Below are 25375 nucleotides of genomic sequence, written 5' to 3'. Positions count from 1 at the left end.
TGTACGTAAGGTGGTCACCAACTTGGAGAAGTTGTCTGCTCGGCTGGATGGAAATTGACCCACAATTCGGATGATTGGAGTCGCCAGTGGGACCACTGATAGACTCAAGGCAGACGAAACAGCTCTGGTCTGAACCAAAACAAATGCTGTTATCAAATTCGGCTCCCTGTACTGGCCTTGGATGGCTGGTTAAAAGCTACCTGGAATGTTTTGTTGACGGATGCTCAGTCCCCCCACCCTCCTCACGGGTAATGGACTTTAACCTGGATCAGCTCCCAAGGATGCCCACTATCATCAGGCGGCAGAGACTGTGATGGGGAACTGGGGCAAAGTTCACATGCTCACTTACTACGCACACACACGCACCACACTCAAGTACACCACTACAGATACACCTCCCCGTGATTCACTGCCTGGGCTGTACCTTTTTCCCCCTCCCTCCACTCCCGGGCGGCGAGTTGATTGGACGCGCTCAGCTGAGTCTGCACTTGCTGCGACGGGACCCCCCCCCCCCCTTTCTCCTAATTGTAAGACAAAGGAACGCTGTAGAAACGGCTGCTGCCTCAGTATGCCTGATCCTGTTTGTGTTATATGTTGTTATTGTCTAGTCTTGGATGGGTTGTACTGGAAACACAATTTCCCTGAGGAATTCCAAAGGGATTAATAAAGTATTCTGATTCTGACTCATCAGAAAAGTGAGCTGCAACTGTTTTCATCACATAAACGGACATTTGAGTTTTCCAGTGTGTTTCTTTATTCAGTTTCCATTACGCTGAAAACAACAGGTTTTATAGACTTTTTTCTACTTTGATGTTCCATTGACGTCCCAGGAAGGGGGACTCAGTTATTGGTCATCTTCTCCAGATAGTCCATATTCATGAGAAGAAAGGTAAACCCACCTTCACTGCTCAGTGTAAAGCGGAAGACACCACGGTGGACACATCTATGTTTTTAGTGTCAACATGTCACAAAAGAAATGCTTCTTCAACTGTGAGAGAAAGTTGCATTTGTTCAAATTCCAGAAGGAAACAGCGATGGATGGACTTTGTTTTTGGGAGCCAGCCACAAAGTTGCACCAACGTTTGTATTTGTGACCGACACTTCACCAAAGACTACTGGATGAATAAGAGCTAGTACAATGAGGGATTTGCGAACAGGCTTTAGCTGAAAGGAGGGTCTGTTTCTACTGCGTTTCTGATCCTTAGCCACAAACTGTAAGTAAAACCAAATTAGTTGTCTTCTTTGTTTTGATAGTGTGTGTGAGCAACGGTCAAACTAAAGGAATTAACCCACACTTACTTCACCTGATTGCTACCAGCAGGTAACACACATGTAATGATGACCAGAAAGTTAGCGATCAACACCATAGATGGAAATGCTACAAACGTAACAACCAGGCTAAAAACACCCAGCTGATGAACCACATGAAGCAATAGATGTACATGGCTAGTGGCTAGAAATACAGCTAACTAGAGTGTAACAACGTATAAAAAATGTTAGCAAATAGCATCATTACCTCACCTTCCTGCAGGTTACTGAGTTCCTGCGGGTTGCTGAATTGGTCACTCTCGTCTGATTTGGGCTTAAACATGTATTACATGTACCCGTTTTACTGCTGCAGTGAGCTCAGCAGAATTATTACTCCAGGGTTTGGGTTTGAATGGGCATTTTGATTTTGCTTTAAGGACTTGTATGGAAGCCTGGGGCTGCATTGTGAGAGTCTGCGCATGCCCGATTGCCGCTTCCACCTGACATGCCATTTTAACCGCCATGTCCAGCATAAGATTTTCCTCTGTCTGCACCAACAGCTTCTCACGTATTCTTGGACAGCTAGCATGCTCAGTGAGTTGGTCACGTATCATTTCGTTGTATTTCCAGCAAACTCACATGTTACCGCCAATTCACGCAGCACGCCCACATACTCAGCAACAGTCTCATGCGGTCTTTGTAGCCTTTGTCTAAACTTGTGCTGCTCTACCACAACGTTTATTACTGGTTTGAAATGCACGTGCAATGCGGTTATTGCTGACTCATAAGATGTACCTCCATTTTGAAGTGTGTAGAATACACGTTGCCCTTCGGTGCCCAGGCAGTGTAGGAGCAATGCACGTTTCCGCTTGTCTTGCCAGTCATCCCCCTCCGCGCGGATAGCAAGCAGGTAATTATCGAACATTTTCAGTAGGGTTTGTTGCGAAAATAGTGGTCTGGTCCAGACTATGGTCCGGACCACTGTCATGAGTGGTCCCTGCCACTAGGAAACATTTAAATTAGTGGTAGCTACATACTATACATTTCAGATACCAATATAAGAAAGGCTAATTTTATTATTATTTTTTTTTACATTTTTTAAGGAAGAACAAAATTCATCATACATGAAAAAGACATTTTGTTTTTTTTGTTTTTTTACAAATTTTCACTTTATAAAATGGCCTGTAAGACCCAAAGTCAAGGAAAAATCTTTTATCTTTTAAAATGCTTTTATCGAAAGGGACTTACATTTGAGAGTAAGAACAGCACAAGAATTCAAACAAGATGGAACGTCATCATTAAGTGGTAGTCAGACTGCTGTGAGTCCAGTTGGACCCAGGTGCTGTCATGTAGTGCTAGAGACAGTGTATATAATTTATATTTTCTTTTTAGTTTTAAATAGTTTTTTGTAAGTCATTTTGTTTTAATACAAGATCACGATTTCATCAAACAATATATACACAAACATAAATGCACACAGTTTATTCAAGCTTATTATACTTGGTTGAACCAAAGAGCTGGACAAATCTTTCTAACTCATTCTGTTGAGTAGAAGAGTTAAGCTAAGTGTGGAAATGCTCCTCAAACAACTGAGTCTTTAGCTTGCTTTTAAAAGTGAATAAGGACTCTGAGGATTGGATGGAGTTTGGTAGATCGGACAACAGAGGAGAAGAGTCTAGCTACTGATTTTGTGCCACGTTATGGTGGGAGCACAACGTATGCAAAGATACATAACTGCAATGTGATGGGTGAGTGCAAAAGGTGACTGATGGAATTAGACCAGGTCTGAAATAGTAGACAGTTGTAACAGAGGTAGAGGAGTTGCAAAGTCTGATTGCAGAAGGTAGGAAGGAAGACTGGGCTTTATCATTGAGAAAAGTTTAAAATCTGCTATGTGTCTGATGTGTCGATCATAATTATGGAATATCTTAGATTTAAACAATGTAGTAATCAATTTTAAAAAATGAAGTTCCCAGACGGCAATTTTTGTTAAATTTGATTTCAAAAGCGAGTATTGCAAACCATTGTGTAAGACAATAAGCAGGGGTACAGGAATGGTTTGCAAACCTTAATGAATTCTATTTTAGGAAAATAAAAAATAAATTTAGTGGAAAAATGTTGATAAAATATTTCCGTTTATGTCCAGAAAGTCCATTACAAAGACAATGCCTTTTTCATACCAATTCTGTTTAAATATTGGTATTCTATTAATGGTTATCACTCTATTATTTCATAAAGTGGAAGCATGGGGAGAAAGGTTGTGTGAAAATTTGTAAAAAAAAAAAAAAATCGCTTTTAACAAATTAATTTAATGGTACCTACCAATGACTCAAAATCTAATACTCTAATACTTAATTTTTCATATTTTACCAAATGTCTTTATTTACGATGAATTTTGTTCTTCCATAAAAAATGTAAAAAAAAAAAAAAAAAGAAAAATAATAAAAAATTAAACTTTCTTAAATTGGTATCTGAAATGTATAGAATGTAGCTACCACTGATTTAAATGTCTCCTAGTGGCAGGGACCACTCATTACAGTGGTCCGGACCATGGTCTGGACCAGACCACTATTTTCGCAACAGCCCCCTCTTAACATTTTCATCCACATGTCGAACGAAATCAGCGGTTGTTCGGCGGATGGTGAGAACAATGCAGGAAGGGGCTACAACACATCCCATCCTTGTCGCTAATTTGTTGTATCCTTGTGTAGTTAGTGGAACGTTAGCAGCAGTCGAATCAAGAGGCAGACTTCCTCGTAAGCTTTTTTATTCTTCCACACTTCTCCTTCAACGGTACAACATAAGCCAATAGCGCCCTCTGGCTATGTTGAATGGTAATTGAGTACACAGCAAAAGGGATATGTGAAAATTGCAGATTGATTCCTGCCCCTGTGGACTTACATATTAAAGTAAATTAGCCTGAAATGAGTCTGAAAAATTTAAAATACTCATTCTCTTTAAATAGCCATAATTACATTTAAACTTGTGAAGAAAAAAAAATCACTATCATACATCTGGATTAACTGTCCGTGCTTTCCTTACCGTCTTTGTAACATCTGGTGGTCGCCTGTTGCTTTGTACATGACTGGTGACAGACTCTGAGGTTATTCTAAGTAACTCTATCTATACATTCAAAGTATAAAAATACAAGTCCTCACAGCGTATTATGACTCCAGCCAGAATCAGAAGATACATCACTCCCAGGAACACCTTGAAAACTGTAACATGGCTTCTATTCACAGCTTGAAGGTTCTTCTGGTTGTTGTTTTCTACAGAATCCAAACACACAGAGAAACCATTATCTCTTTTTTTAAGGAATTTTTATGAGACTGTGTTTTCTACACTGAACTGAATAATGAATATTTGAAGTGATGATTTGTATAAGTTTGCCTTGTTTGGGCTGAAGTTACAGGAACTAAAACGGATGATGAATTAAGTAGTTGATTGATTAAGTTTAAATATTTAAAAACACAAACATGTACCACATTGTTTTTTAACTTCATGTTGAGCTATTTTCAATATTTCCTGCTTACCAGGTCTTTGTAAGCTGAGATCAGAGTGCTCCTCTTCATCGTCTAACATCTCCACCTCGCTTTGCTCTCTGCCTCCTTCATCTTCATGGATCCTTGTCCTGTATTTCACTCTCAGATCTGGCTCAGGGTGAAGTTCTGCAGACATCTTGCTGACAAATAACTGATCCGACTTCTATGTTTGTCCTTTTCTTTTGGTGTTGTGCAACTTTCTGCTATTAATATCGAGGAAGTGGCAGTACAGTCCATGATGTCATTTTAAAAAATAGATCTACATCAGCATTAACTTTGAAACAGTTGATTTGTCCAAACTCCTAACTGGGACTGTAGAAATACATAAATACAAAAGGTTGCTTGAAAATTTCAAATTTCGTGATTGGAGCAATGCACTAAATAAACTTTACTCAGTATTTCAACACAATACATCTACAAATCTTTGTTAGTGGCTGATTTGTAGATTTAATAGTTGAAGGAAGAGCTTCTGACACAGGAAATGATTCAGATGAACTGCTGACTTCCCCTTCTTGAGGCCCAGACAGGGCAAGTCAATTTTATTTGTGTTGCACATATAAAAGCAATTCAATGTGCTTTAGAGAACAGAAAAAGTAGAAAATGCAGAAACATTTAAAACCACATTAACACATAATTAAAAAAAAATCATGATAAAATATATAAAATATAACTAAATTAAAACAATCCGTCCATGTCCCCGTTACCTTGCATGTTACTAGCAGTGTGATTGTTAATGTGTAGTTTGTCATTTCATCCTGGAGACATGTCTTGCGGACATGTTCTTGTCCCTGGGGTGTCTAGCCTTAGTGTTGGGTTGGGTTGGCATGGTCGGTGGTGGTTTTTCCCGGGGCGGTCGGGCCCCGTTGGGTTCCTGGGCAGGGCTCTGCTGGGGGGAATGGTTGGCCCTTGGGCCTGTGGGGTGCCTGCCCTCAGTGGGCCTGCTCACCATCAACCTGTGCTGCCTGGTGCCCCTGCCCCATCACGACGGGGGACTCTGGTCTGGGGGTCCCTCTGCTCTGGTCTGAGTGGGTCACTGCTCTGTCTGCTTTGGCCGTCCTGGGCTTGGTGCACTGTGGACCTGCTGGGCTTTTGGGGCCTCGGGCTCCCCCGTCCCCCGCTGATGCTTCGGGGTGCAGCGTGATCACGGCCCCTTGCAAGCACACATTTCTTCCTTGTTGCATGGCCCCACAACGTCCTCGTCTCTCCATCCGCTTCTGACTAGATGTTGCTGATGTTTGTGTGTAGGTACGTTTCTCTGCAGGTACGTTTGATGACTACTGTACTTTTTCATATCATTATCCTATTTTTCTTTATGTATCATGTAGTACTGTGGTAGTCTACATTGTTTTTTTGTGGTGTGTTTTAGGCAGCATAGACAACTGTTATTTCCACATTTTAATCCTGTACTTTTCTCCTTTTTTTTCCTCTTCCTCTATCTCCCTGTCAGGTTCGGCACTGACATATAAAGACTAAAGAAAATAAGATTACAATAAAAATAATAAAAATATCAAGGGCAGCCATGTATATAACATGTCTCCCTTGATAGAGTAAATCTGTCAAGCAAAATATGGCACACAGACCACCGTTCGGAATATGAGGATGCTGGACAGGACAGTGTTAAAAAAAATAAAAATAAAAAATTAAATGGATCCAACATCTTGGCAAGTTCTACACAATGAGCCATAACATCTAAAACCTGCAGGACAGTGGCTCTCAAGGACCAGAACTTTAGATCCTGGTCTAACAGCTTTCAAAGTTTGGACATAAACACTAAACCTCTCTTTGACTGCAGAATTCCTTCAGCACAGTTTCAGAAAGTCTCTACCACTAGAACTTTCTACTTCAAAAGCCTGAAACATTGAATCAGGGGTGGAGTTAATCAGGACACTTCATATAGATTCACTTTCATCCTGAATATCTGGATTTATAAACACATTTTTCTACTGATTATTGTGTGTATGTGTGCTGTCTGTTTGCTGCTGGGTTAGTTGTGTTCTTTAGTCCCAGTTTGTAGGGATGATGTTCTACTTATGGTATCAAGTTGTTTGTAGTGAATCAGAGCTGGTTGTAATATTGAGGTTTAAATTTGCCAGGGACAGGTTTTGACCCTGGCACCCGTCACTATTTACCAGCAGACAATCAAAATAATGTGTTTGAATTATGGAAAATTATTATTTTCTTTTAATCAGAGTTTTTAACACAGATCGTCGCATCATTTGAAAAGTCAGAGAATCAGATCTTTGGAGAAGTTCATGAGGTCGGGTTTTGTGCTGCTTTGTCAGCATCTTTGGTTTTGTGTATTAAAGCTCTCTGCACCTTCATCTGGCTTCCACCTGTCTGCTCTGTCCTGCATTTGTTTCCTCTCCAAAACATGAATTGTAGGAATGACTTTGTTTCATAAATGCGACTGTACGGATAAAAACAAATCCAGAATGTTTAGTTTTTAGTTTAACAGCAGTGGATATTTACATTGTGAAAAAATGATCAGAGGCTTCTTTCACGTTTCAGTTTATTTTGATTAGAATTTTACACGAGAAGCATGAAACTGTTTTCCTGACAAAAAAACATGATGTTCACACGTGTGTCTTCACTTCTTTAAAAGAATAATCAGCAATGTTTGAGCTGCTTGCTGTCGCATTCAGGAACATCTGAAGTGCAGTTAAACGGTTTCAAGTAAAAAGTAAAAGTTTTATTTCTGTATTTCTAATTAATCAAACATCTTTGCAATTTTACTAAAATGTTTCCTCACTGAAACATAATCATGGCCTTGGATAATTAACCAGTACAATAAAATCTGTCTAACAACATAAAGTAGAAACTGACACACACGTTGGAAAAATAAGTTTCATTTGACTGAAAAATATCATAAATCATGAAAACAGACATTTATTTGAAAGCTGTTTAGATCTCAGTGCAAGTTTCACCAGTCATGCCTTCAGTCCACATTTCACAGGGTTCATGAAAACAGTGAATCCCACTGACGTTCTGATAGAAGCTAAACAAGCACTGCAAGGTCTGTGAGGTTGCAGAAGTAGAGGCTTAAGATATAGGATTTAATTTCAGGTTTAGCAATGCAACATACACAACATGTCTAGAATGAGTAAAAAGGATCAAATACTGATAAGAAGTAAAAACATTTAACAAAAAGTAAGATTGTTTTGTAACTGGGGGACTTTTAGAAATGTCCACATATTAGTGCCTGGATGACAAGTTGAACTTTTTTTTCTATATCATCCAACATAATATGTTGTTTTTCAGTGTTTAGTTAAATTTGTAGAACACAAATTCTCATTTGTCCAGAGCTCAGTATCTTTACTTTTTCCATCTCAGTATAAAAACACAATCCTTACAATTGTACTACATGTAAAAAGTAGACATTAGTTGTGGCCCATAGAAGCATCCACTAACGTCATTCTCCAGTACATCCTGCTGTTTGCAAAAGAAACGTAACACATTTCTGTTTACATTTATCAGAAGGAGGAAAGTTCTCCTCCATTGATCAGTCTGCAGTTATTCACACAATCCAGATTAAAACAACTAAGATTGAGGATTTTTCTTCTTGTTAAAATCTTCAGCTGCTACCTTCATGTGTGCCAGATAAATTAAAGATGATACTGACTGTAGATTTAGCAAGAAAAACATCATAAATCAAGCAAGTAAACAAAGTAAAGAGAGGCTGCAGTTTTCCTTGTTTTACAATAAATGAGTGGAACAAAGTTTATATGTTGTTGTTGTTGTATGGATGACTTCCACCTTCACTACTCTGTCTATATATTAGACTACAGAGGGACGATATATGTAGATTATGAGTGACACACGACATCTGAAATTTACAGCAAAGAAAACTTTTCTTAATATTTTTTGGTGTCAAATTTGACAGTTTAATCACTGCAAACACATTTATATCACTGAGAGACAGAAGAATTTTTCTCACAGATCCACTTAACGGTATTACTGTAATGTGCTCTTTTCCATTTCCCTTCATAATTGTTATACACTCCGTAACTGTTGTAACTGTCCTGCCCTCCATCTTCCCAGAACCTGTTGGAGAAATAAAACATCACATTCAACTGGACTGAAATTCAGGATTATTTCCACATTCAGATAAATTTCCTCTTTATAAGTTTCAGATGTTTTCTGTATTTCTTTTCTCATCATCTTATAGAACGTACACACATGTGACAACACACAGGATTATGGGTCTGGACTGATTATAGATCATTTATGGACTCTTGATAAAGTCCAACATTGTCTCTATTTATTCATTAAATTCTGTAAAAGCTGCTCAATCCTCCAGAAATGTTTCCTCTGCTGATCTGCTTCCTGGTTTTAAGCTTGTTAGTGGTTTTATTTCTGATCAGTCTGTCCTCCTCCATGACTTTTCACTGTGAACCATCAGACACTAGAAAAACCTTTTCAGCCATTAAATGTAGTAAAATACTTTGTCAGTTGTAAACATGTTTTGTTGTAGTTTTTCAGTCGGCTTGCAGGAAGTTTTTAGTGAACAAAGTTCAAGTTGTTCATTCAGAGAGATACTTGTTGAAACAAATTAAAATTATCTCCTGATTTTTCATATTTATCAGGAGAAAATTGTAAGATTCTACATTTTAGATTTTACGGCTCTAAACAGTGATATTAATTAACATTGTAAAGAATTTCTTACGTTTCTGTCAGTGGAGATCCGTCCACCCATTTCCATCCACGTCCTGTCCATTCAAGACCGATCCAGAACAACGAACTCAGTTTACTGACAAATTCCTGGACAGACAAAGAAAATGTAGAATAAAAAAAAATCATTATTCTGCTCGTCTGTTGTAGTAACATAACTGTAACAATATCTGAAAGAAAAACAAACTTTTTAATTCTTCCATTCTGCAAAAACCAAAAGCAACAAAATGTTAATGAATAATTTTCAGTCTTTGTTAAAACAAATGTTGAAATTTCATTAAAACTACTGACTTTAGTTTCCTGTAGTTTCCTTTGATCAGAAAACAGTTTTCACTGATTTTGTTGTTATTGAAAATATTTTTTAATGTTTATGATTCATTCAGCAACATTTTTTCACTCATACTGATCTGGTCTTTGTTCTGGTAAATAAATCACATTTTTACTACATGTTTAACAATTATTCTTTTTTTAACAAATGTAGCAGAACTGAGTCAAAACAAAACCATAAAGTTCTGAAATATGAAAAAATTTACATTTTGAAATGAGTTCATGAAGTAAATCAAGTAAATGGATCTAATTGATCAGCTGATCCTGATTTTAGGACTTGAAAACCATTTAAAGTGAAATCCATCAGGACAGGAAGCAGACTGACAAAAGATCAAGACTAAAGTACCAGATCAGTTACATCAAAGATCACACAGACATAAAAAATCAAACACACACCCACCTGTTCCTCTTTGCTGTTTATGATCACCAGATCAGCTCCTCTTTCCTGACAGTCTTTCCTGCTTTCTGTCCAGTTTTTACTCTCAGTGGATTTAAAGTAACAACTGCTTCCAAATCTTTTCCATCCATCAGGACAGCAGATCTCTGAATATCAAACAAGTATTTCAAAATCAGATTTTATGTTATTTAATGTCAAATCAATAATACTTTCAGGATGTTTACTCCATAAATGGCTCAAGTTTCTCATTTATATATATTTGGTCCTTCACAGAAATATTCATACAGGAAAAATTAAATCAGATGTTAGTTTTAAGTTGCTGCCAACGATACATCACAGTAAATTCACATGAATTCAAAAACTAACCAGCAAATGTGAAAACGTGACTCGTATTGTAGTTCAGTGTGTTTTTATCCACTTTGTCTCAGTGAAATGTGATTTAATGCAGTGTAATGTAATGCAAATGAAGACGATGCTCTACATTTTAACATGCTCCATTAAGTTTCATTTTCAATCTTTAGTTCTTCTTAAAATGACTCCAGAAACCCACTGAAGTATGATCTGTTTCCCTGTTTCTCCTTTTCAGGAAGTATTGCCGTAGTATTCAGTCATCGTATCCAACGTAGGTTGGGTCAAGTCAGCTGGACTTGGTTTAGTTTCATGAAAACATTTTGCTCTCATCCAGAAGAGCTTCTTCAGTTCTGATGGAGAAATTTTTACTGAAGTAGTGAGTCTACAAGCTGAGGTGTCATTAATAGCAACTATTGTCAGGAGTTTCACTTGAGGCTAAGTGGGGGTCAGTCTCTTCATTGTCTTTGGTATGGCTGAAGAGATGCTGCTGTAGGTGGGGGAGAGCTGATGTCTCAGTCCTCTTCTGTTTACTGAAGCTTTTTCTACTTTGACATTGTGCTGGAAAAATCTTCGTGGGGAGAATCAAAAATGATGCCGAGTCACACTTTCTTTTACAAGTTTATTACAGCAAAGAGAAATGTGAACAAATCTGAACAAAAAAGGAAGTGTCACAAAGTTATATAGATCTCTGATGACGCCTTTACCAACTGTCATCATCATCATCGTCGTGATTCGATGGGGATCTCTATTAAAAGCTGTTGCTAGGGGCAACTTAGAGAGAGTTCTTCGTAAAACGGAACTAGACTCATCTTTAGATAGCAGATGTTCTCTGCCCTTTACTTCACCCTGCAAGTAGACAGAAAAAGGGGAAGCTACAAGAGAACTGGCCAGCGCCTGTAAGTTTTGTTTTTAGTATGAAAAGGCCACATGATAATTTGTAAGTGTGACAGTAATGCTGCATCTTATGACAGCTTTAATAAAGTTTAGGCCAAGCTCACACAATAATTTCCATCACAACATAGATGGCCTCTTTCACTTGCTGCTCAAACCACTCATCTTCTCTGTCCAAGATTTTATCACTGAGGTCCTCAAAAGTCTGTATTTTATAATGAATGAAGGAGAAAATCTGAGTCCTGATCTGATGAGTTTCTCTCCTGTGTTGAGCATCCATCTGTTGAGTGATTGTTTTCCTCAATATAGAGCTCATTGCAGTCCTCACTGCACTGACCTGCAACACCAGGTTGCTTTTTTAAGAGTGTGGAGTCGGGTCTTTAGGATGAGTCAGTTTCTGTGTGACGGGGTGGCTGGGTTTGACAAACATGGCTATTTGCTGTTTGTTGACCTGGATGAATAAGAATCTTCACACATCCAGTAATTATTCTTCTTAATTTAAACTTTTAAATCAAAACTGTTTTTCTTTTTCAGAGGCAGGTTTTTCACAATTATAACAAAGATTCTCTGATGAAAAACATATTAAACCAGGTCCATCTTTGTTATTTCCCATCTCCATTTTCTCTTTTCTAACACAGACATTACAAATTTAATGTTCTGCAGCTTAATGATGTTCAGGATTAACAACAAAGTGAAGGGAAGTGGTCCATAAAATTCTTCACATCTTATCAGTCATGAGCAGAAAGAAGTGGTGCTGTTTTTAGATCAACAAAGCAAGTTTTAATCAATAAAACGATCAGTTGTTTCTAAAGTGACACCAGTGAGGTTCAGTTAGTTCCTGGAGTCATGCTGCCTAAATCGTAATCTGGCTCATCCTATTTTATAAATGTTAAACGTTAAGGATGGTGTTAATCATCAAATTTATTACAACTTACCGACAAAAGCAAGTTTCAAGAGAAGGAATCTAAATAAATTTTGTCACAAATTTCTATGTTAAAGAATAAAGACAGTTTACAAGAGAAAATCATTTATTAAAGTTTGTTGAAATGACAGATTTGATTTAATTTTATTTAATTTTAAAATAAAAGTTAATTTAAAGTTAGATTCATGTCACATGTTCAGAGGTGATGTTATGTGTTAGTTTTCAGTCTTTTCTCACCTTCAGTCTTCTAAAACATGACTATTTTGAGGTAAATATTATGAAGTGTGATATTGGTGTTTGTTTATTCAGATAAAAATCTTTCTTACCTGTAAGTTTGTCCTGCAGCTCACGGTTACAGTTGTTTAGTTCGCTTATTTTCAAGGATACTGAAAAACAAACAACACAAAATCTGTTTAATTTAATTAACAGAAGAAAATGATTAATAAACATTGTTAGTAGTCATGTATTCCTCCATAACTGAGGCTGATCTAATACACATCATAATACACCCTGTATTTTAAATCATTGGAACTGTTGGTTTGCTTGTAATAAAAATTAAAACAAGTCTCAAGAGAAGGACTCTAAATATATTTGGTCACAAAATATCACATTATTGAATATAAACAGCTCAGCTTAAGAAATAAAATACAGGATTATAATTGACTTTAGTAAATTATGGTTGGAAGTCAGAACCACACTTCAGTCAGTGGATCCCAGCAGCTACAAAAACTCCTGCACTTGTGTTGACTGATTGATCGTTGGTCTTTCTGTCTGTTAACTCTGCAATATGAGCAGAGACGGACTGGCCATCTGGCATACCGGTGGACCGAGTAGTTTTTAGGCTGACACAGTTTATTTATTGGTCCAACTGGTCCATAAAACAGTAGATCGGCAGCCCAACTGACACTGGGCCAAGCTGCTTAAATTTTTTAACACCATTTCACAGTGTATGGAAGCGCAGAGCTGTCACCCCCCCCCCCCCCCTCCAATGAAAAAAAGAACAAAACAAAACAAAACAAACAAAAAAAATAACACAAATAAAAGAACCATTGGAGCCATTAAAACGTGATAGTTTTTGTAAAATCATGAAACCTGTCACGTTATAACATAAGTTGTCCATTTTTACAATAAAAAGTTATAACATGATCAGTTTCACGTTTATTTATTTATTTATTTATTTACAATAAACTACCACATTTTTGGTGTAAATAATCAAGAAACTGAGTTACTTTTTGAATGAAGTAACCAATGACTGTAACTCATTACTTTTTTTCAGTAACGACCACAACACTGGTGGTGAGTAAAGACCCATTAAATCCAGTAAATCGGAGCCATATGAGACAGTTAGTGCTGAACTACAATCTCATTACAAAGTTAAGATGAAATGATGATAACAAGTCAATAAAACAGATAGTTTTAGCTGATTGATACTTTTGGGTGAAAATGTGCTTCTGTGTAGATGTTTAGAAATAAAACATTTTATAAGATTAATTATATTGTTGTTCATATGTTAATACTAGGGCTGTCAAAGGATTAAAATATTTTATCAGATTAATTACAGCTTAGAAATTAATTAATCATGATTAATCACCATTCTCAACTATGTATTTTTTAACATATTGTATCAACAGAAAGAGCAAGACAGTGCTTACAAATATTTCATGTAAACTGATCTTGGATTTTTCTAAACTTTTTTACATTAGATGATCACTTAGTTGTAATAATCAGTTCAATATTACATAAAATTAAACCTTAAACTATATATCTTATTTGTGCCAACATTTTCCTGGTCAGTGCCCCTGCCTGCCCCCCCATCAGGACTTTTCTACACCTGCCCCTTGTGGAAGAAATTTTACTTATTATGCTCCATATATAATATTATAATCACACCTTTATTTACTTCCTTTACTATATTCATTTATAAATTGTATTTACACTGATTGTTACTATATTACACTTTTTACATTGTACATTTTTACTCATCATGCTTTAATTCACTTTTAAGGTTTATTCTCTTCATATACATGCTCTGTTAAAAGTTCACTACGAGGGTAAGATGACCTTTATCTGGTCCTTCCTCAGATCCTTAGTCAGACTGGTTCTGGTGGAGACACAACTATGTGAGGTTGTTTTGACGCCAGCTCTCGGAGTTGTGTGTCCACCCAAGGTCTTCAGGAAGGAGGATTCTTTCTACAGAAATGTATAACTATTGTTTTTCCTCTTGCCTCCCTAGAGTCTCTCTCGACTTCACGCGAGTCGGGACGACCACTCTCATTACTTGCAAGTAATTCTGTATTAAATACTTCTCCTGTAAATAAACCTTATATACTTTTACTCGTTCCAGACTCTTGGTAATTTTTCTACAACACTCTGCATATCTGCAGTATAAATCCTTTCTACCACCTATCAGCTACTTTGTTAGAGAAGGGTCCTGCTCTGATTTTTATCTCAGAACCTGTTCATAAATTCTCTCACCGCATTCATGGCCCAATCAGACCTGTGTCTCCAACATCTGTACAGCATCACTGATTTAGAGAAGACATCGTCTTGCTTCCTTTTGCTGTTTCACTCTCACTGCATATCTGAACCTGATCTATCTTTATAGATGTGCACAGCTCTTGGATGACTAGTAGATTTTACAACTGTTTCACTAGCAAAACCTTATTTTGCCTCTCTGTACTTTATTCTATAACAAGAGCTGCTGTAACAAGTGAATTTCTCCACTGTGAGATAATAAAGTCTAATCTAATCTAATCTAACCTCATTAATACTGAAAAGAAATATGAAATAAAGGTAAACAATATCTAAGAGAAATAGGATGTTATCAACATTTTTCATTCTTCAGCTTCAGTGACAGTAACATGTGTCTGATTGACATGAGACTGATAAATGTTGCCTACTATTGGTCGCCCATCCAAAAACAATACTTTTGGTTAAACATGTGCCAGTGTGAACCATGAACCGCTAGATTCCTCCTTCTCAGCTGAACGATAAACAACAAGAGAGACGTAGTAGCGACAGAAAAGCCGATCAGCTGATCGCTGACAGCATCATGATTAACAACATTACCTTGATATTGGTTTTTCTTTTTTCAGTTAAATCTTTCCAACCTGCAAGTTTGACCTGTAGCTGATTGTTACTGTTGTTCATTTTGCTCATTTTCAAGGTTACTAAAAGAAAAATGACAGAAAATCAGTTTTTAACAGAAGAAAGTTAATTAATGAAAATTGTTAGTAGCCATGTATTTCTCCATCACATGTATTTAATATAATGCATTTAATTATTATTATTTTTTTTCTTTCTGAGCACATTTCTTCCTCAAAGATGATGGTTCTCCACTTTCCTTCCAATTTTTAATAATGCGTTAGACAGTTTTTAACCCAATTTTAGTAGTTTCTGTAGTGTTCTTAGATGTTTTCTCTGCTTGATGAATGTCAGTAATTTGACCCTTCTTAAACAGACTAACATCTTTTCCATGACCACGAGGTGCCTTTCCACATGGTTGTTTAAGAAATGAGAAGCTGCTCATTGCAACAGTTGGGGTTAAATAACTTGTTGCCAGCTGAAAGATAATCGCCCATGCAGTAATTATCCAATAGGAGGCTCATATCTATTTGCTCATCACAGTTAAAATATATACTCATATTCACCTGGACATGCCTTTACCTTTACAGCAGAGACTTGGCAGTAAAAATGAAAATAAGCTTGAAAATCATGTTTACTTTTTTTTTGTTTTGTTTTATATCTTCAAGCACAACTTGGAGATGCAACATAATTTTTTTGTACTTCTAAGTGCAATGACAATAAAGTTTTCTAATGATCATATTAAGAACCCAGTTTAGAATAGGAAGTAAACAACAAATACACAAAGGAAAAATACTTTGGAAAATACAACACGGTACAAGATTAACACAAGAGACACAACCTGAACAAAAGACAAAAATTATCAGATGCTTTGCAATTCAACCTGGTACAGATAGTTTGCTTCTACATACAGTTTTTACTTTGTCTCAGTCTTGACAGAGAAACAAACTTACAAAAACAAATCAATAGCTACTTTTTCAACTCACGTGAAGTACAAATAAAGGAAGCTCAAAGAGTTTAAGAATACTTAGAATTAATAGAGAAGTGTATTTTTCCATGACAGTTGACAATAAACAGAAGTGCTTCACACTTTTAAATTAAGCTGTGAGAAGAACGTTGTTGTACTGTTGCTGTGGTTTCTTTAATGCAGTTTGGTTAAATGTGTGAAGGTCTATTTTTCCACTGTGACACTCAGACCAAGTCACCATGTCACATTCGGTTGATCATGCAGCTTATTTTTAGAAGCAGCTCATCACATTTAAAATATATTCTCATATTCACCTAAACATGCCTTTAACTTTACAGCAGAGACTTGGCAGTAAAGACGAAAATAAGCTTGAAAATCATGTTTAATAGAACAGATATAAATTTGATGTAACTGGTAACAAATTTTAAAAATCTTTTAATCAGGGAAGTTACATCTAAATGTTGATATCTGCTTGTAAAAAGACATTTTTTGCAAACACCAACCATACAGAGATGTGGGGGTGTCCTTACAGTATACTGTATCTGTTTCTATCATCTTCTTAGTCAATCAAGAGTTTTTCCTGTGGTCTTCATCGCTGTATTAATTTAAATACAGTCTCTTCTTCCCTTTTCTCTGAGTTGAGCTTCCTGTTGGCGTTGTCTTTTACTTTCCAACTTTTCCATTATACAGATTCCTTCTATAATCAGTATTCATTGATCTTGAGTAGGAGAGTATTGTGTACCCCACTTTATGTGATACCTTTTTTCTAACCAGCTATTAATAGATTCTTAACCAAGTGTCTGTCTCTTGACAGAACATTTCCTTCTGACAGGTTATGGAAATACAGTACTGTACAACAGAAAGGGATCATATAACCAAGTATTTTCAGTAATAAAACTCATAGAATTTCCAAAGCTGTGTTATTTAATCACAATTCAAAAAAATGTGAGTGATCTGTATTCAGAACTCCACCTTCTCTCCAACAGGGTATGTCTGTGCTTAATTGTTTGCCCTGGACCTTAGGCGTAATTAAAAAATAAAAAGTATACCAGGCTTTTCCCGAACTCCCTCCAGATCCGTGAGCTAGAGGATGAATGATACATTTTCCAAATATTTATCTCCATCTGCAATTTTTATGTTAAGTTCTGATTCCCATGTTTTTTTAATGTATGTTGTAGAATGTATATGCTTTTTTAGTATATTTCAGATATAATTCGGATTTTGGTTTCTTTGTTTGCTTTGTTTATGATTTATACCAGACTATTCACTTCTTTGGTGGGGTCCATCCTGATCTCTTTCCTAAAATAGCTTCTAAGTTTCAGGTATCTGTAGAATACATGTTTATCCAAATCAAACTTTTCTTTCATTTCTCGAAAACGCTCCAAGTGTTCATCTTTCAGTGAGACACAACATGCCATAATTCCCTTGGTTGTTCACTGTTCAGACCTTTTGTCATATTTAGTTAATCTATTTGTTTGGATCTATTTGTTTTGTTTTGTTTTGTTTTGTTTTTTTTTCGACGTGTACATTTCTTCATCTCCTATAATACTCCATATTGGCCTTTCTCTGCATTTTGTTTCCATTTCCTTCCATTTTGCTGTATAATCTGGTTTACACCAACCTACGGTATATCTCAGTTGAGCTGCATGAAAGTAATCTTTAAGATATGGGCGTCCCATTCCTCCTCTGTCCTTTGGCAGCTGGAGAGTTTCCTTTTTTATTCTAGGCTTTTTGCCTTCCCAAACAAACCTTGATATTTTCTATTCTGTTGATAATATTCTATTCCAAATCTAGTCCACAATAGATATAGAAATGGGCCAAACTACAGTGACTTGCATCCTTCCCACTGTCGCTGATGTGCCGTCATCACCAGACAGATCGACTCTCTTTCATATCTTCTCCAGCTTCCCTGACACTGTGATACGTTTTTACTCCATCGCTCCAGTGTATCCATATCCTTGTCGGTGGTGTCTGGAAACTTATCCCCTTTTCCTAGTTAGTTTGTGTCATAACTCTTGAGGTCTTTTGTGTCTTTACTAACTAAAGCTCGACCTATGCACAGTGTCTTGTTGTGGTCTGGGGCCCATCTTTTCGACTGTGTCTTCCTTAAGTTCGCTAGTGTGATGCCCACTAATGTGTGCCCATAAAGTGATTATTTTTGTTGGAGTGACTTGAGTTTTGTGCAAAATATTATATTATTTCCTGTGAAATATGCTTAGTTAGCTGACATTCATTCAGTAAGAGAGATGCAGTAACACAAGTTCGCCAGTGGGTGGCGCAGGGAGACTGAGAGTCACTGGTGCGCCACCGTTTTTCTCAAAAGCTGAGAGATTGTGGAAGAAGATTAACCACGTCTCCCGTGCGATAATTTACACTCTGTTTTCCAGCTTATCTGTTGCAACGGGTTTTGGGGTTTCAGTACCCGTTACACTAGCTTCACTCTCAGAGTTTATATTTGGTGGCTTTTCAGCTTTGTCTTGCTTCTGGTTAGCTGTCTTACTTCTCTGTTTAGTTCCTTCACCCATATCCTTGCTCTTGGTTGTTCCAACTTTAAGCAAATTTATTTGTATAGCACATTTCATGTACAAGACAATTCAAAGTGCTTTACATAAAACATTACAGCAGGGTGCAGAAAGCAATAAAAGAAATACAATTAATGAAATAAAAGCAGAAGCAGCTTAGAAGAACCAGATGTAGATTTTGACTTCTAAATAAAACTAGTGAAATGCAGCAGAGAACAGGTGGGTCTTTAACCTTAATTTAAATAATCTGAGTGTTTCAGCTGATCTGAGGCTTTTTTTGGAGTTTGTTCCAGACATGTGGAGCATAGAAGCTGAATGCAGCTTCTCCATGTCTAGTTCTGACTCTGGGAACTGATAAGAAACTGGAACCAGATGACCTGAGGGTTCTGGTAGGTTCATACTGGGTCATGAGGTCACTGATGTATTTTGGTCCTAAACTATTCAGAGCTTTATAGCAGCAGAACTTTAAAGTCTATTCTCTGATGAACAGGCAGCCAGTGTAACGACCTCAGAGCTGGACTGATGTGGTCCACACTCTTGGTCTTAGGCTAGGTTCACACTGCATGGCATAATGTTCAATTTGGATTTTTTTGTGAAATCCGATTTTTTTTCCAACTAAATGCGACTTGTATGTGATCTCCTGTATGAACCTTATGCACACCAAAAGTGTTCCTCATGCGTAGAAGACACGACGACGTGACAGTGAGTGGGCGTGTGACATCTTCGTGTTTGCGGAAATAAATATGGACGGTAACAGCAGGGCTTATTTTGCAATTTTTAATTTATTATCCAACCGTAGCCAGCACATTTTCGATGGCATCATTTTAAGGGGGAGATTGCAAAAGAGGAGAGCCAGATTTTTGGCCATGGCATTTTGTGGAGCAGTGGCAGCAACATCTATACAGAGAAACGTATGGGTAAGGAGTCGCAGTCAGGAGTGATGGGAGTGTGATGGGAGAGTGATGTGAGTGCCTTTACAGATAAGAGTTTATAAATAATGATGTGTATGATGTGTAGGTCAGATAAATGCGACCTGACCGTTCAGACTGAAGTCGCATGGCAAAAGATCAGATACGTATCGGATTTTGGACCACATATCCAAGTGGCCTGGGTTGCGTTTGAAAAAATTGGATCTGTGTCGTTCAGACTGTCATGAAAAGATCAGATACAGCTCGCATAGGGGCCAAAAAATTGGATTTGGGTCACTTCAGCCTGCAGTGTGAACCTAGCCTTAGTGAGGACTCGAGCAGCAGAGTTCTGAATAAGCTGCAGGTGTCTAATTAATTTTTTAGGTAAACATGTAAAAACACTGTTACAATAATCAAGCTGACTAAAGATGAAAGCATGGATGTTACGTCCCCAGGGACGTAAGACTGCTGGTGATCATTGCCAACAGCTGGGGCTCGTTGGCAATGATCACCAGCAAAGGCCGGGTCCTGATCCCTCCTTGGACTGGCTGATTTCGGTGCCTCCCACTCTCCCTCCCGCAGATTGGCGCTACATCCAACCAATCACCGTGCAGCTTAGGGAAGTCCTGGAGATAAAGCCCAGCTGCATGGATCATTCGGGAGGGAGAGTCAGGACTGTGTGGACTGTCTCCCCTCACATTCAGAGGGAGAGGCAGGGCTGTGTGGCCTGTCTCCCCTCACATTCGGAGGGAGAGGCAGGGCCGTGTAGGCTGCCTCCCCTCACCTTTGGAGGGTGAAGCTAGACTGCGTGTGCTGTTTCCCCTCACCTCAGACCATCTGGGCAGACGTATGGTGGTGTTGCTGGTTGTGTGCTAGCTGTGCTAATAGGTAGCCTTTTGTTTGCTGGACTATTTGAGTGTGTGTAGCAGGATGGATCCTGCCGGGTTGTTGTCCCTAGTCGGGGACGCTAAAATGGTCCCTGAAGGTTTGGCTTACCTCCATGTTCCCTGTGGGGAACATTCAGGGCACAGGCTTGATTGTGAGCAGCGCTACCCATTGGTGTGTGTTCTGTCCTTTTTGTTCACTTTGCGTTAAAGTTTGGGTGTTTGTGTTGGGCTAGTTAGGACATGTGTTTGATTTTGTTTGCATTTAGTTTTATGGGACTGCTGCCTTTTGCTAGTAAGTTATCACATCAAGTTAAGGGCACCCTTTTGTTTGTTTCATTCGAGATGTTTTACTTGGTGGTTCTTTGTATATGGTTTGCTACTTTTAACGTTTTGTATGTTTATTTCAGCAGTCCCGCTAACCCCAACACTCGGATTTCAGTTAACTTCCTGTTTTACCCCTTTGTTTTATTCGCTCCACAATAAAATGTTTTCCACCTTCACAACTGCCTGGGACTATCCTTTATGTTACTTCCCTCTCATACCCCTATATTGGGTCGTAACAATGGACTAGTTTTTCCAGGTCCTGCTGAGACATCAGATCTTTTACCCTTGATATATTCTTAATGTGAGAGTAGGCTGATTTTGTAATTTCCTTAATGTGTTTCTCAAAGTTAAGGTCTGAGTCCATCAATACACCCAGATTTCTGGCCTGGTTGGTGGTTTTTAGGTGTACAGACTGAAGCTCTGTGGTGACCTTTAATCGTAACTGAAGAAAGTTTAGACACATCCAGTCATTAATCTCCTCAATGCATTTTCCAAGAGCCTGTACGGGGCCTCGATCTCCTGGTGACATTGTAATATATATCTGTGTGTCATCTGCGTAGCTATGGTAACTAATTTTGTTTTTCCTCATGACCTGTGCCAGTGGGAGCATGTAGATGTTAAACAGAAGAGGCCCCAGGATGGAACCTTGGGGAACTCCACATGTAATTCTTGTCTGCTCAGATGTAAAGTTACCTATTAACACAAAGTACTTTCTATTCTCTAAATAAGTTTTAAACCAGTGAAGTGCAGTGCCAGAGAGGCCCACCCAGTTCTCCAGTCGTTTAAGCAACGTATTGTGGTCGACTGTATCAAATGCAGCACTGATGTCCAGTAAGACAAAGACTGACATTTTTTCATCATCTATATTCAAACAAATGTCCTTAATGACTTTGGTGAGAGCATCTCAGTGCTGTGGTGCTGTCTAAAACCTGACTGGAAGACATCGTAGCAGTTGTTGTTAAAAAGTTGTTTAGCTGATGAAAAACAGCTTTTTCGATTTATCTTACTTAGAAAAGGAAGATTTGAGATCGGCCTGTAGTTGCTCATTTGTGTCTCGTCAAGGTTTGTCCTTTTTTAGTAGGGGTGTGATTACAGCTGTTTTTAAAAGTTCTGGGAAGATGCCCGAAATTAAAGACAAGTTCACAATCTGTAACAGATCTGGCTTCCAGAGCCTTTGAGACTTTTTTGAAGAAACCTGTGGGCAGGATGTTCAGACAGCAAGAGGAGTTCAGCTGATATAAGCTGTCGCCCAGATCTTTGCTGTTAATGGGATTAAACAGTGTCATGGTGCTTAAACTGATTTTCAATGGACACAGTATGTCTGATGAACCTGCTGTTGATAAACCAACTACTTGTCTGATATTTTGGACTTTTCCATGAAAAATTTGACAAACTCATTGCAGGCCTTGGTGGAATAAAGTTCAGGTGCTATTGACACAGCTTTGGGCTATTTGCTAACTGCTACTAGGAAGCAATGGAGTGTTTCCAAACATAGTGTACATAATAGTTGGTGATTTCTACCAAGGAAATGTTTTACCCAGCCTTAAACGGTAGGTTGTGACAACCTTCAGCTTCCTGTGCACACAATTCTTAGGGGACTTCACATGGACCCACAACACAATGTTTGATCACAAAGGCAAGGCAGCATTTATTTATCCTGTTATACTTGCTCAGTAAAATTAACTTGCAACAACACCTGCTGTTGTCCTTTTATCACTGCTCTGTTGAGAGTGTGTTATCTTATAGCATACTAGTGTAGTAGAACAGCAGTTCCACAGCAGACAACAAGCCCAGAGTGATCAAAACAACACAAAGGATAACAAATGAACAGCGGTCTGCGTAACTGGGCAGCCAAAGCCAAAAACACCATACTGTTGAACAGTTGTTATTCCAAAGCTAACAATACAATGAACACAGACCTAAAATTACAATGACAGTGACTGACTTAACAACAATTACTCTCATTTAAATTTACCACTATCGTAATTATTACGGTGAAATATTGACTAGTATCATGGCATCAATACCTTGTATGCAGTTTTATTACTGACACCTATGGGCATTTTTTCATTGTAAATACACTTTATACTTACATCGCATGTTGGGGTGTGAAAGTGTGATGGAGTGTGAATGTGTGTGGATGTGTGCAGTTTGTAGTAATTAATTAATTAATTAGTAATTAATTACTTTAATTAATTAATATTTGTCCTTTTATTTTATTCCTTTTTATCTTTATTGATGGTAATGCACCAACACAAAGCAGTGAATTTGATCAACTTTAAAGACAGTTTGTGGAGGCAAAACATGTTGCCAGGAAAAAATATTGTTACTATCAGAAGTAAAGCCACAAAACAGTTATGCCTCTTGCAGTTGGTTTAGTTGAATAATTAAGTTACCTTTTGTTTGTTTGTTTTGTAATTTCAGATTTGAATACTAAAAAAATTAAAACAAAATTGTAGATGCCCTCTTGAATTGGTACAAGAGACTTCATCGCAAATTCATTTTAATTAAGACTGTTTGATATGTAATTTTTAAATATTAAACAAAATTCAAGTTTACCGCACGTTGCCTGTAAATGATCACAGTTTCATCTGATTTAGATGTTTTAACCAGAAGTATTGATGGCTCCATTTTGACCAAAAACGAACCAGTGCAGGTTCGGTGTTGGTGCTAGAGCCAGAGTACGTCACCAAACCCCAAAACTATTCCTACCAAAAGCAATATATTTTATTTCCTTACCGGTTCGTGGTCATTTTCAGTCTATCCACACTGATCTTCGACGAAAATTCACAGAGGTTTAGTCCATAGTAGTAAAACTGCGGTATGCACCAGCTCCCATTCACAGCTATATTGTCGATTTCTATTGGGTCTTGGCAGTATAAATAAAGTTTGATCAAATCTACATCTCGCGAGCTGTCAAATGTTATCTTATACTTGAATGAGACTAAAGGCAGGAGCATCCACACTAAGATCTGTGACACACTGTGGTGCACCACACAGAGGGGATATAAAACAACTTCTTTCATTGATTTCTTTCAGAGATTTCACTCATTTTTAATGAAGGCTAAAAGTGATCAGCATGTCCAAGAGATATAAAAAAATAAATACACCCTTTCAGAAAGTCTGAAGTAAACATAGAGATGTAGTTATATCCAGTTCTGATTCCTGCAGCGATGCTAATGCTAACTATGACACTGATTTCATTATGCACTGTGCACAGTGGTAGGAACTGATGACATAGTGGCTAAATGCCAGGGTCAGTTTGTGAATTGTATGCACACCGTATTTTGTAGCCACATTCCCTACCAAGAAGTAAAATACCTATGTGGCACACTTTGGCACAGTTTGGGTATAAAAGTGGCCAAATACAGAGTCCGCCTGATACTATCCACACTTAAACCTTAATAAAATGAATGATCTTTGTACTTGTCTCAACTAACTTGGTACAGTTGTAGTCAAGGTGTTGCTGTATGCATGCATAGAAATCTTTATGCATAGAAGAATTTCTATCATGATGTTTTCCACTATGTAAATTAAAAAAACAATAAGGTGAGGATAAAAAATGTATGTTTTTCCTTTATCACAATTTGCTCAGATGTATGAACATTTACCAAGATTATGCATATTGACCTTATAATTAGAAAGTTATTGTCAGTTTAATTTGGGTAGGTCTGTTCAGGTGAACCACACTTCCAAAAATCCCTAGAGTTTAATGAGTTAATTAAGCCATACTTAGGTTTTAATCTTGTGTAGGAATAAAAATCACCCCCATACATCTGGATTAGCTGTCCAAGCTGTCCTAGCCATCAATGTAACATCTGGTGGTCGCCTGTTGCTTTGTACATGACTGGTGAGAAACTCTGAGGTTATTCTAAGTAACTCTATCTATACATTCAAAGTATAAAAATACAAGTCCTCACAGCGTATTATGACTCCAGCCAGAATCAGAAGATACATCACTCCCAGGAACACCTTGAAAACTGTAACATGGCTTCTATTCACAGCTTGAAGGTTCTTCTGGTTGTTGTTTTCTAACGAATCAAAACACACAGAGAAACCATTATTTCTTTTTTTGAGGACTTTTTTCTAAGACAGTGTTTTCTCTACACTGAACTGAATAATGAATATTTGAAATGATGATGATTCGTATAAGTTCAGCCATGTTTGGGCTGAAGTTACAGGAACTAAAATGGATGATAAATTATGGAGTTCAACTGAGAGGATTAAGAGTTTAAACTCACAAACATGTACCACATTGTTTTTTAACATCATGTTTAGCCATTTTCAATATTTCCTGCTTACCAGGTCTTTGTAAGCCGTGATCAGAGTGCAGCTCT

The 25375-nt window shown here is 37.6% G+C and overlaps 1 protein-coding gene and 1 long non-coding RNA gene across 2 annotated transcripts in view; both read right to left on the bottom strand.

The window, feature by feature from the left end:
• LOC121656682 (C-type lectin domain family 4 member F-like) overlaps nt 1–25375 on the bottom strand; it is a 781688-nt gene that overhangs the window by 324209 nt on the left and 432104 nt on the right. The window contains exon 16 of the mRNA XM_042011801.1: nt 12673–12732. Within this exon, the coding sequence (XP_041867735.1) occupies nt 12673–12732 (60 nt within the window). The remainder of the gene's footprint in view (nt 1–12672; nt 12733–25375) is intronic.
• LOC121656741 lies at nt 19923–22978 on the bottom strand. The gene is made up of 3 exons (XR_006013461.1): nt 22968–22978; nt 22384–22386; nt 19923–20149 (listed from the first exon to the last, which is right to left on the bottom strand). It is a non-coding gene; the product is annotated as an uncharacterized LOC121656741 (long non-coding RNA).

Source organism: Melanotaenia boesemani, chromosome 17 (genome assembly GCF_017639745.1).
Source record: "Melanotaenia boesemani isolate fMelBoe1 chromosome 17, fMelBoe1.pri, whole genome shotgun sequence".
NCBI classification, from domain to species: domain Eukaryota; kingdom Metazoa; phylum Chordata; class Actinopteri; order Atheriniformes; family Melanotaeniidae; genus Melanotaenia; species Melanotaenia boesemani.
This window is presented reverse-complemented; position numbering and strand designations above follow the sequence as displayed.